Source organism: Xyrauchen texanus, chromosome 50 (assembly GCF_025860055.1).
Source record: "Xyrauchen texanus isolate HMW12.3.18 chromosome 50, RBS_HiC_50CHRs, whole genome shotgun sequence".
Classification (NCBI taxonomy): domain Eukaryota; kingdom Metazoa; phylum Chordata; class Actinopteri; order Cypriniformes; family Catostomidae; genus Xyrauchen; species Xyrauchen texanus.
In genome coordinates this window covers 8,198,574-8,219,303 of record NC_068325.1, presented here as the reverse complement: position 1 = coordinate 8,219,303, position 20,730 = coordinate 8,198,574, and the positions used below count along the sequence as shown (strand labels likewise).

The 20,730-nt window shown below is 38.8% G+C and overlaps 2 protein-coding genes across 3 annotated transcripts in view; one reads left to right on the top strand and one right to left on the bottom strand.

Moving 5' to 3' along the window:
- Positions 1-20,730, bottom strand: part of LOC127640855 (neutrophil cytosol factor 4-like) — a 28,700-nt gene that overhangs the window by 7,334 nt on the left and 636 nt on the right. The window contains exons 2-7 of one of the 2 annotated variants that reach the window (XM_052123528.1): positions 19,301-19,385; positions 18,366-18,519; positions 15,276-15,346; positions 11,107-11,234; positions 10,198-10,246; positions 332-430 (exon numbers count right to left, since the gene is read on the bottom strand). In XM_052123528.1, the coding sequence (XP_051979488.1) occupies positions 332-430; positions 10,198-10,246; positions 11,107-11,234; positions 15,276-15,346; positions 18,366-18,519; positions 19,301-19,385 (586 nt within the window). The remainder of the gene's footprint in view (positions 1-331; positions 431-10,197; positions 10,247-11,106; positions 11,235-15,275; positions 15,347-18,365; positions 18,520-19,300; positions 19,386-20,730) is intronic. The other variant, XM_052123529.1, reaches the window with a different exon arrangement.
- Positions 351-20,730, top strand: part of LOC127640857 (parvalbumin-7-like) — a 41,805-nt gene continuing 21,425 nt past the window's right edge. Inside the window, exon 1 of the mRNA XM_052123531.1 lies at positions 351-537. The gene's annotated coding sequence lies outside the window, so the exon portion shown is untranslated. The remainder of the gene's footprint in view (positions 538-20,730) is intronic.

The window sequence follows — 20,730 nt, the reverse complement described above, 5'->3', positions numbered from 1 at the left end:
CTGGATCCACTGCCCCAGATAACTGGAAGTGGCATGGTTGGTAAGGCTTCATTTATTAATTCTCTCTTTCCACCCTTAAACTAGAACAACTCCCTCTCTTCTTCTCTCTTACAAACCCTCCTCTCTCTCTTCCCTGCTAATCTATCCTCTACCTTTTTCTCTCCCTCTATCATGTTATATTTCTCTCTCTTTCTCTCGCTCTCTCTCTCTCTCTTGCAAACCCTCCCCACTCTCCTCTCATACTATATATCATCCTCTACTTTTCTCTTGTTATCTCTCTCTCAATCACTCTTCCTTCCTCCTTCTCACTCGCTCTCCAGTTCTCTCTCACCTCCAGCCAGTCTTTGTTGACTCTGCGCAGGAGGAAGATCACATCTCCAGCCTTCAGACTGAGCTCCAGGCGCCCGCTGCCACTGAAGTCAAACACCACCTAACATACACGCACACGCAGAAAAGGGCACACAAGCCAGAAACACACACACACATACACACCAACGGGGAAAAAGAGAACGGATCCTGAGTAAAACCAAACTGCAGGTAAGAGACTTGTTCTTTAAAATGTAGAGAATGGATGAAGGAGAAATGAGGGAAAGAGTGTGAAAAAGAAATCAAGAGATAAAAAAGTGTGTTCATGAGACAGTACTTTTCTTTTCAACACAAAAAAGTAACACGTAATACCATGTATTTGTAAATATACCATGGTGTAATTGTGTTTTTTTCAATGTTTTTACCATGGTATTCTTTGAAGAATAAAATGTCCAAAAGTCCATGGTTTTGGGCATGTGCAATGGAAATACTTCAAACAATACCATGGTATAAATATGTTATATGATCAAAAAAAAATTAAGAAAACAATAGAATAAATCTATTTGTTAAAAGAACTCAGAGGTTGCTCTCATAGCTTGTGCAGGTCTTAATGGAGTTCTGTTATGTGTTATCAAAGTATCAACTTTGTCTCGGACTTAGGCGATATAAGGACAATTGTTGACATGCATTAAGAATATTAAGCTATAAAATGAATGTGGAAAGCATAGCTCAGATAATTTGGACTTTAAAGAATTTGATGAGGAATGTTTGAGTTCAAATTGAAACTTCTGACTTTTCATTCCCAACCTTTGTGTCTTGGCAAATCTGAGTTTGAGACATTGTTAAGATCACTTGTGTGTCTCCAAAAAAGTTTCATTCGAGAGAACCGGCAGAATGATCAGTCTGTGCTTACCGAAATACAAACCACTGCCCCCAGTGGCCAAAGCTGAAGGTGTTTGAGTGAAATGTCCACAGAGGGGTGCCAGAAGCGAGTAGTTGTAGTTGTAAATGAACCGCCAACAGCAATGCATATCTTATAAACACTACACTTTAACCCAATTCCCAACCCTAAACCTAACAAAAAAAATGCAACCTCTGAATTGTGCTCAACATTGTTTATGTGAACGCAACATGGCGATTTCCAGTGTCATGTTGGATCTTATGCAAAAAACTCTATTTAATTTCACATTGCTGAGAAACTAAACACACCACAGATCACTGTAGGCAAACTGGTGCTTACAAGCGAGGCGTGTATGCATGTGTGCATGTGTGTGATGGTCATGAGTGGGCATCTGTTCTATAATGCTGTAAATCTGCTGAGCTGTGGGTCGCTTGGTTTGTTTGCACGAGTAGGAGTGTGTAGGTGAGTCGTGTTAGATGTTACCAGCTAATTACATCTTGGCAGCATTAAGTGTGAGCGTCCATGCATGTGTTTGTCTGTTCATGCTCGTAGGCAGCGTCTGAGCAGAAAGATACCAGTCGAGGCAAAACTCGATGTGATGTTCTCTATGAAGTCAACAATAAAGACCAAGTATCAAAGCGCAGAATCAGTACGTCCAGATGAAGAAACTATTTCAGTCCCACAGCTGCTAAGAGACCCTAAAAATGGCATTTGGGTCATTTGTGTGGGCTAAGTTTGTTATATAGTGCAGAAAAGTAACTCAGTACAATAATTGGCTTTTTCAACCACACCATGGTAAAGTAAAATGAGATTAAACTATTTTTAATGCCTGAAGATTAATTTAAGTGCTTGAAAGATTTCATCTAAAAATAAATCTTTACCAATATACTTAACAAAAAAGGCGCTACTAATTAACAACCAGTCTGCACTGAACAAAACTCAAATGCTCCCCTTATATATAATGAAGCTGTCTACAACGCAAGTACAACTGCATTTCATTGTCTATGCGTACATTACACAATGACTATAAAGTTTAATCTGATTCTGAAGTGTGCGATGTCAACACTATATTACAAAATAACACGTTTATTGAGCAATCTTTCATTATAATGGGCTGCGTTTTCTCTCTTGCCTTGTGTCTATATGATTATTTTTGATTACATGGTTTAATCACCCAAGAAATTAAACAAGACTTGAGAATGTAGTTCTAGTTGCCATAAACACACACACACACACACACACACACAGAGAGAGAGCTCTGGGGAAAAGTGACAATGCAATTTCCTCCTCTGTTTTCCCAGCGTAATATATGTGCTTATTAGGCTAGCGCTGAGAAAATCTCTCAGTGTAGCATTCGTGTAGTGTAGTCATGTGTGTACTCCCACAGAGGTTTACTTCACTTGCAAAGCAGCGGTATGAAGTCTAAATATTTAATATATATATATATATATATATATATATATATATATATATATATATATACAAATATAAAATAAGTTTTGGTCACTGTAGACCTCTTTTGCTGCACTTGTTTGCCACAATTTTCTGATTGGTGGGTGTTTTCTCTTAACCCTTTCGCACGTACGGTCAAACTGGTGTGATTACACTAGGCTGGGCTCAGACGTGTACGATCAAACCGGTGTGATTACACTAGGCTGGGCTCAGACGTGTACGATCAAACCGGTGTGATTACACTAGGCTGGGCTCAGACGTGTACGATCAAACCGGTGTGATTACACTAGGCTGGGCTCAGACGTGATGCGATCAAACCGGTGTGATTACACTAGGCTGGGCTCAGACGTGTACGATCAAACCGGTGTGATTACACTAGGCTGGGCTCAGACGCGTACGATCAAACCGGTGTGATTACACTAGGCTGGGCTCAGACGTGTACGATCAAACCGGTGTGATTACACTAGGATGGGCTCAGACGTGTACGATCAAACCGGTGTGATTACACTAGGCTGGGCTCAGACGCGTACGATCAAACCGGTGTGATTACACTAGGCTGGGCTCAGACGCGTACGATCAAACCGCTGTGATTACACTAGGCTAGGCTCAGACGTGTACGATCAAACCGGTGTGATTACACAAGGCTGGGCTCAGACGCGTACGATCAAACCGGTGTGATTACACTAGGTTGGAAAAATTTATGGGAATTTTACTTCAATTATACAAAGCCATCTATAGCAATATTTACACTGTGAAGATGGTGGCATGTTGTTGGTAGGGCTGGATATTGAGTCGGATTTATCAATATATATGGGTATATATATATATATATATATATATATATATATATATATATATATATATATATATATATATATATATATATATATATATATCTAGATCAATGCATCGTGAAATTGATATTTTTACCCACCCTTAGTTGTTGGTAACGCTTAGTGACATGACAACAGCGAAGCGGTTCTGATGCAGTATTTCATTTACGTAGAAACTAAGCTTAAAAGCAGATCCCTTTTTGCTATCTTACAAGTGTTTCTTTCTAAAAATGCAACTTTATATAGTATTGAGTCTACAGAGCTGAAACCTACAAATTAAGTGCTATAAAGACCTCAGGGCTTGGGCTGCACTCAATATCGAACTAGAGAACTAAAGTAGGTCGAGAACAAACAAAGATAGATCAACTTAAAAAGGTCTAAAAAGGAATTTAAGAAGAAAGTGTGAGCTATGGTGGCAATATGAGCCAACTAATGATACGAACGACAAAAAACGTAAAACATAAAAAAAAAATAAAAAAAATAGCACAGCACACATACTTTTGCAGCTCTAAACTAAAGGGGACTTTCATAGTTTGGACACATTCAGTGAGTTATTTCAGCAAAGGATCAAAAGGCCATTGAACATACCTAATTAAAGAGCGACTCTGGGGGTCACAAAGCACTCTGATTTCAATTAAGGAGTCAGTGACCTCTGAAATGAGCTCATTAGCACATGGACAGCCAAAAGGGAGGAGAGGGAAGTCTTTTTTTCTACCTAAATGAGTGACCCAATTTGGCTCTCCTCAACTGGGGGAACAGAGCGGGATATAAAGAGAAGAGATCGGTCTCTAGGGCCATGACATTTCGTTTGAGATTCAGACTACATTGGTCATGTTGTATGTATCATGCTGTAGATTAAAAAGAACCGACTCATAATAGTCATTCGTTCGGTAGTCAGACTATACTGGTCGTGCTTTATATTTCTCACTGTAGATTCAAAGAACCTAAGAGTGACCCAATTTGGCTCTCCTCAACTGTGGGACCAAAGCGGGATATAAACAGAAGAGATCGGTCTCTCGGGCCATTAGTTCAAAGGAGTTTAACAAAGGAGGGATGTCAGATAATATACTGCCTATCAATGTGTTATAAATGGTCGAAAACAGTTAAAAAGTCATTTATTTGCAAATGAATAATTTGTACCACTCTAAAATGTAATTACTGCTTTTAGTAGCAGATTTCAAAGCACATGTAGGTTATTCATTCTCCTGCAACCAGCTGTGGTGAACCTGCATAATGTCTGCTGAAATCAATACTTCTCTTATATCAGTTCTTAAAAAGTGAAAACTACATTATCAACTCTGGGACTTTCTACACAAACCATTAGTTCAGACTGGGTGTGAAATGGTTGTTCTTTGGTAAACAGGAAATCAAAATGATGGGCATGTGACATCATTACTATTATATTGTAGATATCTCTAATTGAACAGTTTTCTAGCATGTATGTTTTCATACATTTGGATAGACACTGACATGTAAAATATCAATGTATAGACAGCTTCTAAAACTTTACCCTTTCACAAATGTACAACATTAGCCATGTGTAATCTTTTAACGTTCAGAAAACATTCCTCCTGAATATTCCTCTGCTGTATTTTTCGTGCTGTAGATTCAAAAGAACCATCATTAGAGTAATTTGTTCGGTAATCGGACTACACTGGTCACGCTGTACTGTATATATCTTGCTACAGGTTCAAAGAACAGACGTGTGAGTCATTCGTTAAGGAGTCTGACTACACTGGTCACAATGTACTGTATGTATCGCACTGCAGATTCAAAAGAACAGGCTCATGAGTCATTTGTTATGGAATCGGACTACACTGGTCACAATGTACTGTATGTATCACACTGCAGATTCAAAAGAACAGGCTCATGAGTCATTCGTTAAGGAGTCTGACTACACTGGTCACAATGTACTGTATGTATCGCACTGCAGATTCAAAAGAACAGGCTCATGAGTCATTCGTTAAGGAGTCTGACTACACTGGTCACAATGTACTGTATGTATCGCACTGCAGATTCAAAAGAACAGGCTCATGAGTCATTCGTTAAGGAGTCTGACTACACTGGTCACAATGTACTGTATGTATCGCACTGCAGATTCAAAAGAACAGGCTCATGAGTCATTCGTTATGGAATCGGACTACACTGGTCACAATGTACTGTATGTATCGCACTGCAGATTCAAAAGAACAGGCTCATGAGTCATTCGTTAAGGAGTCTGACTACACTGGTCACAATGTACTGTATGTATTGCACTGCAGATTCAAAAGAACAGGCTCATGAGTCATTCGTTATGGAATCGGACTACACTGGTCACAATGTACTGTATGTATTGCACTGCAGATTCAAAAGAACAGGCTCATGAGTCATTCGTTATGGAATCGGACTACACTGGTCACGATGTACTGTATGTATTGCACTGCAGATTCAAAAGAACAGGCTCATGAGTCATTCGTTATGGAATCGGACTACACTGGTCACAATGTACTGTATGTATCGCACTGCAGATTCAAAAGAACAGGCTCATGAGTCATTCGTTATGGAATCGGACTACACTGGTCACAATGTACTGTATGTATTGCACTGCAGATTCAAAAGAACAGGCTCATGAGTCATTCTTTCAGGAATCGGACTACACTGGTCACAATGTATGTTTCGCACTGCAGATTTAAAAGGACTCCTAGGAATCATTCTTTCGGGAATCAGACTACACTGGCCACGATGTATGTTGCGCACTATAGATTCAATAGCAACGTTGCAGTGCAGCCGAATGGCAGTGCAGGAAGCACTGAGTATTTTAGCACGGTTTTCCTTCTGCATCTGTGGAAAAATGCACGTTTGAGAACTCGGGTCTACCTCTATCCAAAATTTACATTTACATGCTACATACAAAACCTACAAATTGAAAAATATCACTCTGACCTGTGACCATGCATATAATCAGTAATAACTGACAATGTTTAAAAAAAGCCTCTCCCAAATTACACCTCACAGAAAGCTCATATCTGTAACAGTATTTTAGCCAAAGTGAGAGACTATAATGGAAAGTGATCCATTTAAAGAGTATATGCAATCTCTGTTTAATGGCTCTCTCTTACTGTCTAAACTCATTACAGTGATATAGAAGGCTTTGATTTTCAATAAAACTCCAATCTGATGTTTTATGAGCCACAGGCAATGGCCATACACTTCTCAGAGCTGTCACATGGGAAATGAAGCAGTAGATAACACTTAATCCTTTAAGTTCCTCACTCAAGGGCCTTATAGTGATAACTCATGAGTCATCTCTTCTGAGCTTCAAACCCACAACCTTTCGGTTTTCCAGCCCAGATATTTACCCACTAAGTCACACCACCCACATATTTGTCGCTTGATTTCCCCATCTTGCTTTCCAAATTTTTGTTGTTCTTTCTGGTGTTATAAGAAAAGTAAAATCTGTCACTTTCACTCAGCCACACGTGAGCATAAGGCAGGTGTCTCTTCAGCCGCTGTGATCAGCGTGCTTTGGATCACGTGGTTTAATGTTACTCTCACACGAGCATATGAAGACAAATGTCCAGCACTCTGTGAGATTTATCAACACACCTGCTGCATTCATTTATGGATTCATCTCATTTGCATTCATCTCAGCACCAGGATCACGGGAGAAATCTTTTGAGGAGATGGGTGTGTGTGTGTAAATGTCGAAAGGTCAAGGAAAAGAAAGAAACATTTTTACTACATTAATAAAAAGCAATGTTATAAAAAAATAAAAAATAAAAAAGTAATCCACTACAAAATACTTCTAAAAACTGTAATCCGATTACTTTATATATTTATTTATTTTAAGTAATCACATTACTGATTAGTTTACTTTGAAGTTACTTCCTCAAACACTGTTCTCCCATAAACAAATTTAAAATATGTATAATTCCACACGTTTATTAATTCATGCTTTGAATGTATTCTACATAATATCATTTTGGAAATATATGTGCCCAAGTAGTTTACGTAAGTAAGTAACTTTAATTAGAAATTACAAGCATTTAAAATGTAATACATTACATTACTTTTTTATTACTAAAAAGTAATTACATTACAGTAACTAAATATGTTGTAATCAGATTACACACAACATTGGAAGCAAGTGGACCCTGAAGGGAAAACTTTTGGTCAATTAAAAGAATTGTGAGCTCTTTGCTTCAGTTCATTCTGAGTACACACGCTTTGGCTATGTGTTATGGTTTTGTAATTGTCAATAAGTGCACGTTTTGGATGCGTGGAAACTCTCTCCCTCTCTCACATATTCACTTAAACACACACACTTATCTGCCTTTGCCTACAGATGGGCGTGGGAAATAAATTTGTTGTTGTTTTTTATGGTTGTTGCTTTGGTGTGAATAGAATGATGGAATGGAGATGTAGGGCTGGTTTTTACAGACCGGTCTGACAGCATCCAGAGAAAAAAAGAAAGAAAGAAAGCATCCATCTTTGAAGGATGAAACAGATTTATAGATTCAAAGTACTCTGGAGGACAAAGGGAGAGTGATAAAGGAAGGTAAGGCATGAGAAAATGAAAGAAAGTAGTAAGACTGATGGATAAACTCGAAGGGGAGTGAGGGAGAGATAGAGTGAACAGTGAAAAGAAAGCAGAAAATATATTAAGACAAGGAGAACGATAAGGAGAGAGGCTGAAAGAGCGTGACTGAGAAAACAAAATAGAGATGTAGGTGGAAGAGAGAGGAGAAGATAAAGCACTTAAAGGAATATGTCACCCAAAAAAGAAAATTCTGTCATCATTTACTCACCCTAATGTTGTTCCAAACCTGTATGACTGTCTTTTTTCTGTGAAGCACAAAAGGAGACGTTTAGCAGACTGTACTGGCCACTCTTTTCCATATAAAGGAAGTCAAAGGGGACTCGGGCTAACATGACCAATCTTGATTGATGATTGCAGGTCACATGACCTATTGTGATGCAGCAAGTTTACAAATATATACATTTATGGTAGTTTGTGTGATTTGGAGCACTACAGCTCCCATCCTCTTTCACTTACATTATAAGGAAAAGAGTAGCTAGTACATTTTGCTAAACATATCCCTTTGTGTTCCACCAAAGAAGAAAGTAATATAAGTTTGGAACAGCGTGATGACAGAATTAGCATTTTTAGTAGCACGATTTCTTTAAGAATTGCTCAGAAAAAAGTTAGATGGAGACTATGATGGAGAAGATGAATATTAATTTGTAAATATACAATGTAACCCAAGTAATGTACTTAAAAGTAATTCAATTAATTCAGTAACTGCAATCTGATTACAAGAATTTTAAATGTTATGCAATATGCTACTTTTTTACTAAAAAAGGTAATTAGGGGGGCCTGGGTAACTCAGCAAGTAAACACGCTGACTACCACACCTGGAGTCGCAAGTTCAAATCCAGGTTGTGCTGAGTGACTCCGGCCAGGTCTCCTAAGCAACCAATTGGCCCAGTTGCTATGGTGGGTAGAATCAAGTTGGGGTAACCTCCTCATGGTCACTATAATGTGGTTCTCGCTCTCGGTGGGGCACATGGTGAGTGTGCTAGGATGCCGCGGAGAATAGCGTGAAGCCTCCACACGTACTATGTCGCCGCGGTAACGCGCTCATAAAGCCACGTGATAAGATGCGTGGACTGACGGTCTCAGACACGGAGGCAACTGAGATTCGTCCTCCACCTCCCGGATTGAGACGAGTCACTCCGCCACCACGAGGATTAGAGCGCTTACATTTTACCCCCAAAAAGTAATTATATTACATTAAAAATACTTTGTAATCTGATTACTCTCAACACTGCTAACAAGTGGACCTTGAGGGCACAACATGGCTAAATTAAAACAATCATGAGCTCTCTGCTTCAGTTCATCATCTCTTTCTATATCTGTAAAAGGGAACAGTACAGAACCATATCTTGGAGAAAATTAGATTTTTAGTGAATTCAGCATGACTAACCAAAACCACAAAACTACAGTGTGATAGTATGAAATCACCAAAGAATATCTAGATTTCTACAGTTTCTGAAGAAAATGTGAGTAATGCTTGCCTATGCGAAATTGTCAAAATGCTAGGGGTGTTTTGGGTGGTTGCCAGTGCATTGCTATGTGGTTGCTAGGGTGTTCTAAGTGGTTGTTAGGTGGTTAGTTACTATTCTAAGTCATAAAAGCCCACCCTCAAGTCTTTCTTATATTCTGGTCCCTATCGCTTAGAAAAGTACTAGCACACCTCTTAACAAGCCACACGATTTGTGGAGGTATTCATGCCTAGAACAAAATATGCAGGATAAGTTAAAAGTAATACTTTGTACATGATCAATAGTAATAGCGATGCCACTAATGACTATGCAACAATCATTATTTGTTGGCTTTTTGGAAATGACATAGAAACATTTCAAATCTTACTGATAGAGCCATTTTCAGGTTCCTAATAAAATAGAGAACTTGGAATCATGCAAATGTCAGTGGAGGTATCAGTAAGAAAAGTGTGTGTTGTGGAAAAGTACGAGCCTCCACAAAATTTTGCGTGTCAAAATCCTCAGTAAAATGTGAGTGTTGTGTGTGTGTTTTGTGTAATAACCTCCCGACCAAATGTCAGAGCTTTGTGTGGATATTGCATGCTTGAGTGTGTATGTGATTGTGTAGTATGTAGCGTGTAGGCTGATACTGAAAGCGTTTCTAAGGCAACGCTAATGTACCTCTGCTCTTGGAGCGGAGAGAAGTTCTGTTTTGGGCTTTATGGTTTTCCTAGTAAGAGAGAAGAGACAAAAAAAGAAAGAGCATTGTGAAATTCTAAAATGTGAAAGTCAAACAAACCCAAAGGAAGATCTGAAAGTTCATAGCTCAGGAGACTTAATGGATATCATAGTTATATTGAACTCAAAGTCTTGAGGTGAAATAAAATAGACACAAATTAGATCATTTTTGACATACAGTAAATTTTCAGAGCTAAACGATTAATGTAAATAACATAGCTCAGGTCTTTGAAAAATACAAAAATGTAGTCTTGGCAAATCTGAGCACAGTTTGAGACATTGTTAAAATCTAGAGGCGACACATTTGAGATTACTGGGATGCAGGCAGTGTTGGGTACTAAAGGACTACATGTAATCTGGATTACATATTCAGATTAAAAAATTGAAACACTTGTACTTAGATTGCATTACAATATTTTTTTACTGTGTGTAATCAGATTAGTTACTTCTTATGATTACATGATTACATATGGATTACATACAAAAAGTAATCTGATAGTAATCCAAAAGTAATCAGATTATGTTTAATCTAAAAGATTAAATGAATGATTACAATTTGTAATCTGTACCAGATTACATTTTAGAAGTAATCTACTCAACACTGAATGTAAAAGTCTCCATTTACTCTCATTGTTGTCTAGGAGAAACAAATAATTTATTTATTTGTGATTTTCTTCTCTCTAATGAGAAGAGCTGCTAGATAAAGTAGAAGAACTGTAGTTTTCATACATTTAAATACTGTATACAACATAAATGAAAAATGGCATTAGAAAGTTAGTAGTACAGCAGTATGCTGCAAGTATCCAATGGAGAACTGCAAAGAGAAATGAGGCATTGTGGGATGGCTCCTACACTCTGCGTGTGGGGGGCCTCAGGCGGCGCAGGGCCCGGGGGACCAGTTGGCTGTCCGACTCGATTTGATAGAAAAACATTCGTATCAGATCATCCAAGAGAACCCAGGTAGGCAGACACAGCAACCTCTGATAGAGGAAAAAAAGACAGATAAATTGAATTTTTAGTATCGGTCACGGAATGGGTTAAAAAGCGAGGACTCAATCGCAAAATGAAATTATGGGCTTTTATTATAAATCGAAAAATAAACACAACAAAAACCACCCCATAGGGGAGAAAAGAAGTTCCAGGAAAGGACGGGAACTTGGCGGCAGGGCTGGAGAAGGGGAGCCTCAACAGGAATCTCCAGTGATTTGCGGGAGCACAGACAGACAGGACCGAACACTAACACCGGGAGAACATCTACATGTACATTTAAACAATGAACTAGCACAGGACAGAGCACACAGGGAGATTAAATAGGGAAGGAAATGAGGGGGTAACGAGGGAAGACAGGTGAAGCAAATGAACTAATAACAAGGGGGTGGGGTCAGGACGTGAGACAGGAGAGCACATGGAAAACAATCCTGACAGAAGCCATGTGCTCACACCAAACACAATAGATAAGATAGAAGAGCACATGGTGAACGAACACGATCATAAGCCATGTGCTCAAACAAAAAACATTGTACAAAAGACTGACAGAACAGCGCATGGCAAAAGAACCAAATCTGAAGCCATGCGCTCAGAAAGACACGACATGGAGCATGAGTGTCTGGAACCCGACACCATTACCGAGACCAAACTAGACAGAAGTCAGGATCCAGACACCATGCTCCGAACATGAAAACCTAAATAGACTGAGAAGCGCAAGGAAATCAACCCAAACCGTGCACACACACACAGAGATACAGACAAAGTCAGAGCACATGGTCAGGAAATAAGCACTGTGCTCGAAACACACATGGAACTTGGATGTCACGATCCCGTCATCAACCGATTATCATGACTGACCAAGGTGACAGGGTCCAGAGAGTATCAATGTTTTTCCTTGTAAATGAAATGCTATTGATAAGTGATAAGCTTGATCATCATGAAATCTTATTTACATGATGCTGGTATTCTCTAATGCAGTCTTGAATAATTATTTCATGTAGTGACAAAAGAGCAAAAGAGCACTTTAATACAAGTGTATTTTTGACTACACGTGCTGTTGCATACATTTGTTTGCATTTGGCAGCAAACTCGGCTCTATGTGTGTTTTTATCATTTAAAACTCCAGTATACTACAAGTCATAGCCATAAACAAAATAAAACTGCACTTTTATATACTATTAAATTGAGAGCTGGTCTAAAGGGTTAACCAGCCATATTGAATGCGGTGTCGGCAAACACCTGCAGCTGCGCACATTATAAGCACTAAATTAGCTTTTTGTTGGCAAACATATATGACAATTTTTTTACTTGTGAACACCTTTAAAGATAAACAACAGGGAAATCTATCCAGTGTGTATCATTATAACGATTACACATTTCTCCCTCCGGTGGACAAAAAATACTATTTACAGTATATCCCAATTCAAACTGCATTCATTACAGTAATTTTACGTTATAGCAACTGCCAAATTAATGACATTTTGCACGTTACCTCAGAATGTTCTTTTGTGCATGTGTACTGTTTTGTTACGTTCGAAAAATTGTGCTCACATGATACGGGTCAATTAGTCATTATGGGCCACAGTCCAAGATGTACATTATTTGCTTAATCTTTGGAATGATTTGACATATCAAAATTCTTTTGACAAAGTTTTGTCAGGAGGGTCTGTAGATGATGTATACCAAGTTCTGTGTGAATCGGTCAAACATCCTAGGATGAGTTCGAAAAAGTAGGTGTGGTAGCGGGGGCATGGTCAAGTGCCCGTCCGGGAGAGAAAAGCGGTAAGGGCGCTCACACCTGAGCTAAATTATGTCTAACACCTGTATCTAATTGCAGTAAAAAAAAATAATTCCCGGGTTTCGGCACTAGTGTGAAGCTTTCCATTAAGGAAGACACGGGAAACAGCGTCGGCTTCAAAGGTAAGTTTCTTTAATTTTTATAGACAAAGTCACTACACTGTGTTTCTCTTCTTTCGCCTTGGTGTCGGGTTCTCTCTCTCGAAGCTCTCTTGCTGCTGCTCTTTATGCCGCTCTCCTCATGCTACTGCAATTAGACACAGGTGTTAGACATAATTTAGCTCAGGTGTGAGCGCCCTTACCGCTTTTCTCTCCCGGACGGGAGCTTGACCACGCCCCCGCTACCACAGTAGGTTTTTAAAAAAATGCAGAAATGGAAATCCATGTGACCATATCATTTGTGTGCACTGAAGGATTTAGAGAAACTAAAAAGAAATATTCTAGCCTACATGGTTCTGGAGTTAATAGCAAAAGCGCAAATTAGCTTATTATAGCACCACAGCTTGTACATAACAAGTTTAATTTCCATCATCCAACGCAAGTTATTAGGTGCTGAAATTGAATTTGCTGCTGGTTGCCATTTTTGTTGATGTGTCGAATAGATATGTTAATGATATGTTAGGACTTAACCCAAAGAAGGCGCATATTTAATTTGAACTTAGTCGACCAAACGACTGCTGAGTTATGGCATTAGTTTTAGTTGTACTGCCCCCTATAGGCAGAATTGAACGAAAATGTGCGTGCATCCTCAACATAGCCTGTATTTACTGAGTTTTGTTAAGTTTGGCCTTTGCGTTGAGTAGATATTGATCAATTAATCAAATTGGGTTCTACCGAATACATTTTATCGCTAATATCTTCATGACGATTTGAAATATCGAAGTGCTTTTGTTAACGTTTTGTCAGGAGTGTCTGTTGATGATGGTTGCATCCGAAACCAAAGGTAGCTGTCTTGTTGCCTCGCTGCCCTATCAGTCAATAACTCAATTGACAGCGTTTGCGTACAAAGGTACCTCCAGAAACTGGTTTTGGACAGGCTTCTGAGGCAGCATAACATCACATTGTTGCAAGAATACCAGCAACTGATTATCAGTATCTGATGTCCACTAAAGTTAACGCGTCTACTTCATTCATTCAACTGAACCACAATGGTCTTATAATCTAGAACAAAATCAAGAGAGTTTTGCGAAAAGCAAGTGTACATTTCATAACTACAATACTAATTTCTCGCAAGAAATGGAATCAAAATTTGGAAAAAGTGGGGAAAAACAAACATTTATTCACAAACTGGCTATTAACCGCCTCTACGGTTGGCTTTTTTTTTCTTCGGCTCAAATGCCATGGATCCACATGCACAGTATTGTGGGATTTCATAGGCAGCGAAGGATACATCTATGCTGCCTTCAAAAATGTATCAGATGAAGGTATCTCAGTAGACAGGATGTGACAAAAACTTTGGATTCGGACGTGCCTTGATCCCTTCCTACCTCGTTATACAGCCTCCGGAGGCAGCATTTTCCTAGTTTCGGATGCAGCTGGTGTATACCAATTTTCGTGAAAAACTCAACAGTACTTATTATCGCGCCACCTAGGGGCGGACGGGTGTGTGTACGGATGCCTGTGGGAGATTTTGGACCATCCTGACATATTTTGTGTCTCTAGGGCTTACAGTTTTTGCACGTTCCTGATCCAAATGTCTAGCTGTAGATTTATTTTTTCCCACCCCAAACTCACACCATTGATCGAGTCAATGTTTCTGTGTCAGGCTGGCCGAGATTTTCAATCAAACAGCAATGTTTTGAAAGCGACACTTCATGTTTTGAGGAAATAAACCCAATGAATAGCTTATTTATAGTTATATTTGCATATTAAAATGGGGTAGGACTAAGTATTTTAATATTGAAATTATCGAAACATCCTTTTTAAGACAAACTAATATTGATTCCATTGAAGCTCATATTTGCATTCATAAAAGTCTGTCAATTCAAAAGTGATTTCACAAGTTTGAAATTAAATCTAAAACTGAAAAAGATCAGATCAGTGACTCAGGATGCACAAAAGGGAACTAACGAAAAAAGGGAACTGCTTTTTTTCTGGTAACTCAACAGTGTTTGCACTACATAGTTTACAACAACCGATACACATGAGCCCAGCAATTTCCAAACGCTACTCCCACAACAACACAACATGACCATGAAACAACAGAAAACATTTGAGAAATTGCCAGACTGACTCACCTTCATGTAATTATTGAGCTCTGGGATTCTGCTCTCTGCGATCTCCTTTTTGTTTCCCATAAACACTTTTCCTGTAGCGAAACAAAGAGATGAACAAATGGCATAAACGATTAAATAAGTAGTCTAGCTATGTCTTGAAACAAATTAGGTAGTAATCAAAACAATGAAAAGCTAGCCAGAGGTTCGCTAGCATCCTCTAATTAGCACTTGCCTTAGAAGGAGCCCAAGTATTACAGTAAATTGCTTTCTCATTGCTATTTTTTGATTTCACCCAATGGAAATTTTAATAATGTGATGCATGAGGTCTCAGAACATTGGACAATGACCTCCAGAGGGAAATAATTTTATGATATTTTTCTACAGCACTTTCAGGGGGGTCGTGGGGCATTCTGTTCATTGGAACAACTGCAGCTAAATACAATTTTACCATTTACAATTATGTAATTCCCTCTTCAATTCCCGTAAGCGTTATTATATATTTGCACACAAAATAAGTGCCAGAGGGGTCAAAGAGATGTATGACTACTGCAAGGAGACATCCCTTTATTCCACAACAGAACAAACAATGCTAATGCCCTCAAATAAACTTTGCAATTATCTTCCTAGTGCATAATACTGCATAATCATTTTATACACTGTGCCGAGAAATCATTTGTCATGAAGAGTGTAACATTCAATGCTAATTTTTTTATATAATTAGCCTCCATTTCACTTCAATCTTAGGGATGCAGGTTTAGCTGGTGCTTTGAAGAAGCTTCGATGAAGTCACGGAGAGCTACTGAGGCCCGTCGGCTTGAGCTACATGGTCCTAATGTAACAGTGGGTAGTGTGCCAAACAAACTAACCTTCCTACTGAATTCAATTATACGCATACTCATCTGGTCATAGACAGAGAAGAGGACAGACAAAGACTATGAGAAAGAGAGAGTCAGAGAAAGGCAGATTAGACGAGGTATGAGAGAAAATGTTCTAGAGGTTAAAGAATGTTACGAAAGCAACAAGTAGGAAACACTAGGGCAGTCAATTGATTAAACAATGTAATTAAATTAATGAATAACAACATTACAAACTTTGATTTGAAGCTAAACGTATTTACAATTCAGACAAAAAGACAAAGGAACAAAACATCTTTAATGAGGGAATGAACCACAATCCCATGAAGCAAATTATATATTCAAATAGAAAATAATGGAAAAATATAAAGCTATTTATTTAAAGTGGTTGATTATAAGTATATAAACAATATGTTTTAAGTTTCTAGATAAATATTTAGATATATACATATAAATAAGTCGTTTTGGTCACTGCAGAGCTCTTTTGGCGCGCTTTGTTTGCTGCAGTTCTCTGATTGGTGGATGTTTTCTCTCTTTAGGATCATGGGTATTGTAGTTCTTCAAAAGGAATTCTGCTATTTACACATTTAAAAAAATATATAAAGACTTAATAACACGAACTGATGGCTTCAAAAGAAGTACATACCATTGATTATCAGCCTCTGAGCAGACGGTAGGTCTGTCTTTAACAGTTTACAAGTTAATTCCCATTTAAAATCAATTCCCATATGAAGAAAATGAACTGAATTTATACTTCCGGAACCAAACTGTTGCGCTCCGTTACTTCTTCTAGCATCAGAAACGGCAAAATGCTAACTCAGCTGACAGACAAGAAAGGTTACATACATTTGATGTCTTTCAATCACACTTGAACCTAACCAGCATGAAAACTGTATATCTTTGTCAAGCTAGTCTCATTTAAATGTTACTATAACAAAAATGTTTAAATTAACACTAGAAGAGCTACAACAACTGTGCGTTTTATTCACTTTCACACAATGCACGGGTGCTTTGGCTGTTTATGACTTTATAAACACTTATTTTTCACTCTGTTCCTCAAACCCTGCTTTGTTATTGTATAAAAGCACTTTTACACTAACGCATCTTTTGAAAAACTATACATTTTAACACTTGTATTACAGACTCAACACACTTTTCCCAAAATGATTAGCTTCCGTGGAAGTTCACCTGATAGAGTGTTTAACTTTGGACTCAGAGACCGAGCCTTGAGCCCAGCCAAGGATGCTTAATATGAAAGTGTCTTAGACACAAAATGACGTCCTTGCTTCAGTAAATGTGCTTTTCACGTTGCATTTGCTTTTAGGACACTATTGATTAGGTTTAGATGTTGGTTAAGGCAGAGGTTCCCAACCCTGTTCCTAGAGGTCCCCCACTACTGCACATTTTGTATATCTCCCTCTTCTGACATACCCAATTCAGGTCTTGGAGTCTCCGAGTGTAGTGTAATGTGTAGTGTAGGGGGCCTCCAGGAACAGGGTTGGGAACCACTGCTTTAACCAACATCTAAACCTAACCAATAGTGTCCTAAAAGCAAATGCAAAGCGTGAAACATTTACACGTTTACATTGATCATATTCTAAATAATGGAGGGGGGGGGGTATTCTTGAGGGGTTTACCTATGCCCCTGCTCATTAAAATATCCATCTCTAATTCCCCTTAAAAATCTTGTCTGATTACAACACCATTTCACGCTTTTATAGCGCACTGGACATTTCACTAGGAAAAAACAGCCAAACGTGCAATGAAGCATGTACATTTGGTTTGCAAAAATGTTCCTATTGTAACATAATTTGATCTTCATGTGTGATGTCTGGTAGATAAAGAGGAAGTAGATGAGGACAGGAAGAGCCAGAGAGTGGTGTCAGTCTTCTGGGAATGATGTCTAAATGATGCAAATATCTAAACATAGCAAAGTCAACACTGTCTTCACTCTATCTTGTTCTTTCTCATTCCCCCAGTAAGGAAACATGTTTTTGATTTCAATTACATAAACTGAGCTCTAGTAACGCTGTGGGAAACACTGTCCAGATTTCAAAGGGTGAATTCCATCCAGGGAGTGAACTTTGACTTGAAGAGAATCGGAATAAATTGACTACACTTGACTACAATATTACTATCAAAATAAAAATACCACATTTACCCTGACTAATTTCCATGAGAGTGAACCTAGATGTCCCCAGAGCTTTACAAATCCATTTTGTAGTTGTGGCTTTGTGGTAGCTGCTTAGTCACAGACCTGGCAGGGTAGGTAGTTGGCAGGTGTAGTATCCCTTCTGGGATTCAGGGCAGTACTTCAGCTCCAGACTCTGGTGCAAAGCAAAGAACTGCCGATATCGGCGGTAGATCAGGTACTTACTGCCACCTTTGGTCTTCACCTCAATTACAAACATCTGCGAGAAGGTGATAAAGAACACATGAAGGTCAAAGACTTGGTTTGTAGGCACCGTGTATGAACACATTTAAGGAATAGTCAACCCAATCCCACAAGAATTTGTTACAGTAGTTTGAAGTGGCAAATTCATACCATTTTATAGTTCATTCGGTCAAAATCTTAGGAGTTATACACCTACCAATGAGAGAAGCATCCCTCATGACCTTGTTGTTCCTGATATAGTTTTTGCTCCATGTTAATCCAAAACTTTGTTTTTTCATAACTTTGCCTAACCCAATCCCAAACCCCATTCCTAAACCTAACCATAAACCGTAAACATAACCATGATGTTAATGTTAAAAGGCCTAATGTGTAATACAGAATAAAGGGACACCTTCCGGTTACTGGCGCATTCGTGAAGTGTATGCAAATGGTTGATGAATAAGTCATCAGTTTTCATACGGAAAACGTTGTAAGAATGCTATGAATTCGCCACCTCGTAATATTGTGACAAATTCTCATGAAACTCTGTTGGGTCTAGTTCACCCAAAAATGAATATTCAGAGCAATTGAGCACCCTAATGTTCTACCAAATAACATGACATTCTTTCTTCCATAACACATAACTCAGACTGATATTTTACTGTTATCTTTAACATAATCTTTTAAAGTTGTATGCTGCTGGTTAAATATTAGCCACTGTTAATAAGCAGACTCTAGGATACAGGTAATTGATCAAAGAGAAGTAGACAAGTGGAAAGGTCAACTACAGGAGATCAAACGGTCTGGGGAAAACTCACATAGTAAACAATGAAGCCTTTATTCTCCTCAATATCAGCAATCGTCGCAATGACCGGGATGTTGTCTGGAAGCTGGTCGAAATCACTGAAAGGTGATTAAATGTATGAAAAACTAAAAATCATATATATATATATATATATATATATATATATATATATATATATATATATATATATTATAAAAATTTTTACATTTTTAAAAACATATTTGGGTCAGGTCAAATGGAGTGCACAATATATATACACCGATCAGCCACAACATTAAAAACCACCTGCCTAATATTGTGTAGGTCCCCCTTTTTAGGCCGCCAAAACAGCTCTGACCCATCGAGGCATGGATTCTACAAGACAGGTGGGGTCTCCATTGATCAGACTTGTTGGTCCAGAACATCCCACAGATGCCCATTCGGATTGAGATCTGGGGAATTTGGAGGCCAATCAACACCTTGAACTATTTGTCATTTTCCTCAAACCATTCCTGAACAATTTTTGCAGTGTGACAGGGTGCATGATCCTGCTGAAAGAGGCCACTGCCATCAGGGAATACTATTGACATGAAGGTGTGTACGTGGTCTGCAACAATCTTTAGGTAGGTGGTACGTGTCAAAGTAACATCCACATGAATGACAGGACCCAAGGTTTCCCAGCAGAACATTGCCCAGAGCATCACACTGCCTCCGCCGGTCTGCCATCTTCCCATGATACATCCTGCTGCCATCTCTTCCCCCGGTAAATTACACCCACGCACCCGGCCATCCACATGATCTAAAGGAAAGCGTGATTCATCAGACCAGGCCAACTTCTTCCATTGCTCCATGGTCCAGTGCTGACGCTCACATGCCCATTGTAGGCCCTTCACACAGGGTGTGATGCACTGTGTGTTTTGACACTGTTCTGTCATGGCCAGCATTACGTTTTTCAGCAATTTGTGCTACAGTAGCTCTTCTGTGGGATCGGAACAGACGGGCTAGCCTTCGCTCCCCACGTGCATCAATAAGCCTTGGGCGCCCATGACCGTATTGCCGGTTCACCAGTTGTCCTTCCTTGGACCACTTTTGGTAGGTATTAACCACTGCATACCAGGAACACCCCACAAGATCTGCTGTTTTGGAGATGCTCTGACCAAGTCATCTTGCCATCACAATGTGGCCCTTGTCAAAGTCGCTCAGATCCTTGCGCTTGCCCATTTTTCCCGCTTCCAACACATGAAATTCAAGAACTGACTGTTCAATTGCTGCCTAATATATCCCACCTCTTGACAGGTGTCATTGTAACAAGATAATACATTTTATTCACTTCACCTGTCAGAGGTTTTAATGTTGTGACTGATCAGTGTGTTTATATATATATATATATATATATATATATATATATATATATATATATATATATATATATTTAAGTCTTTAAAACGTAAAAAATAATAATGA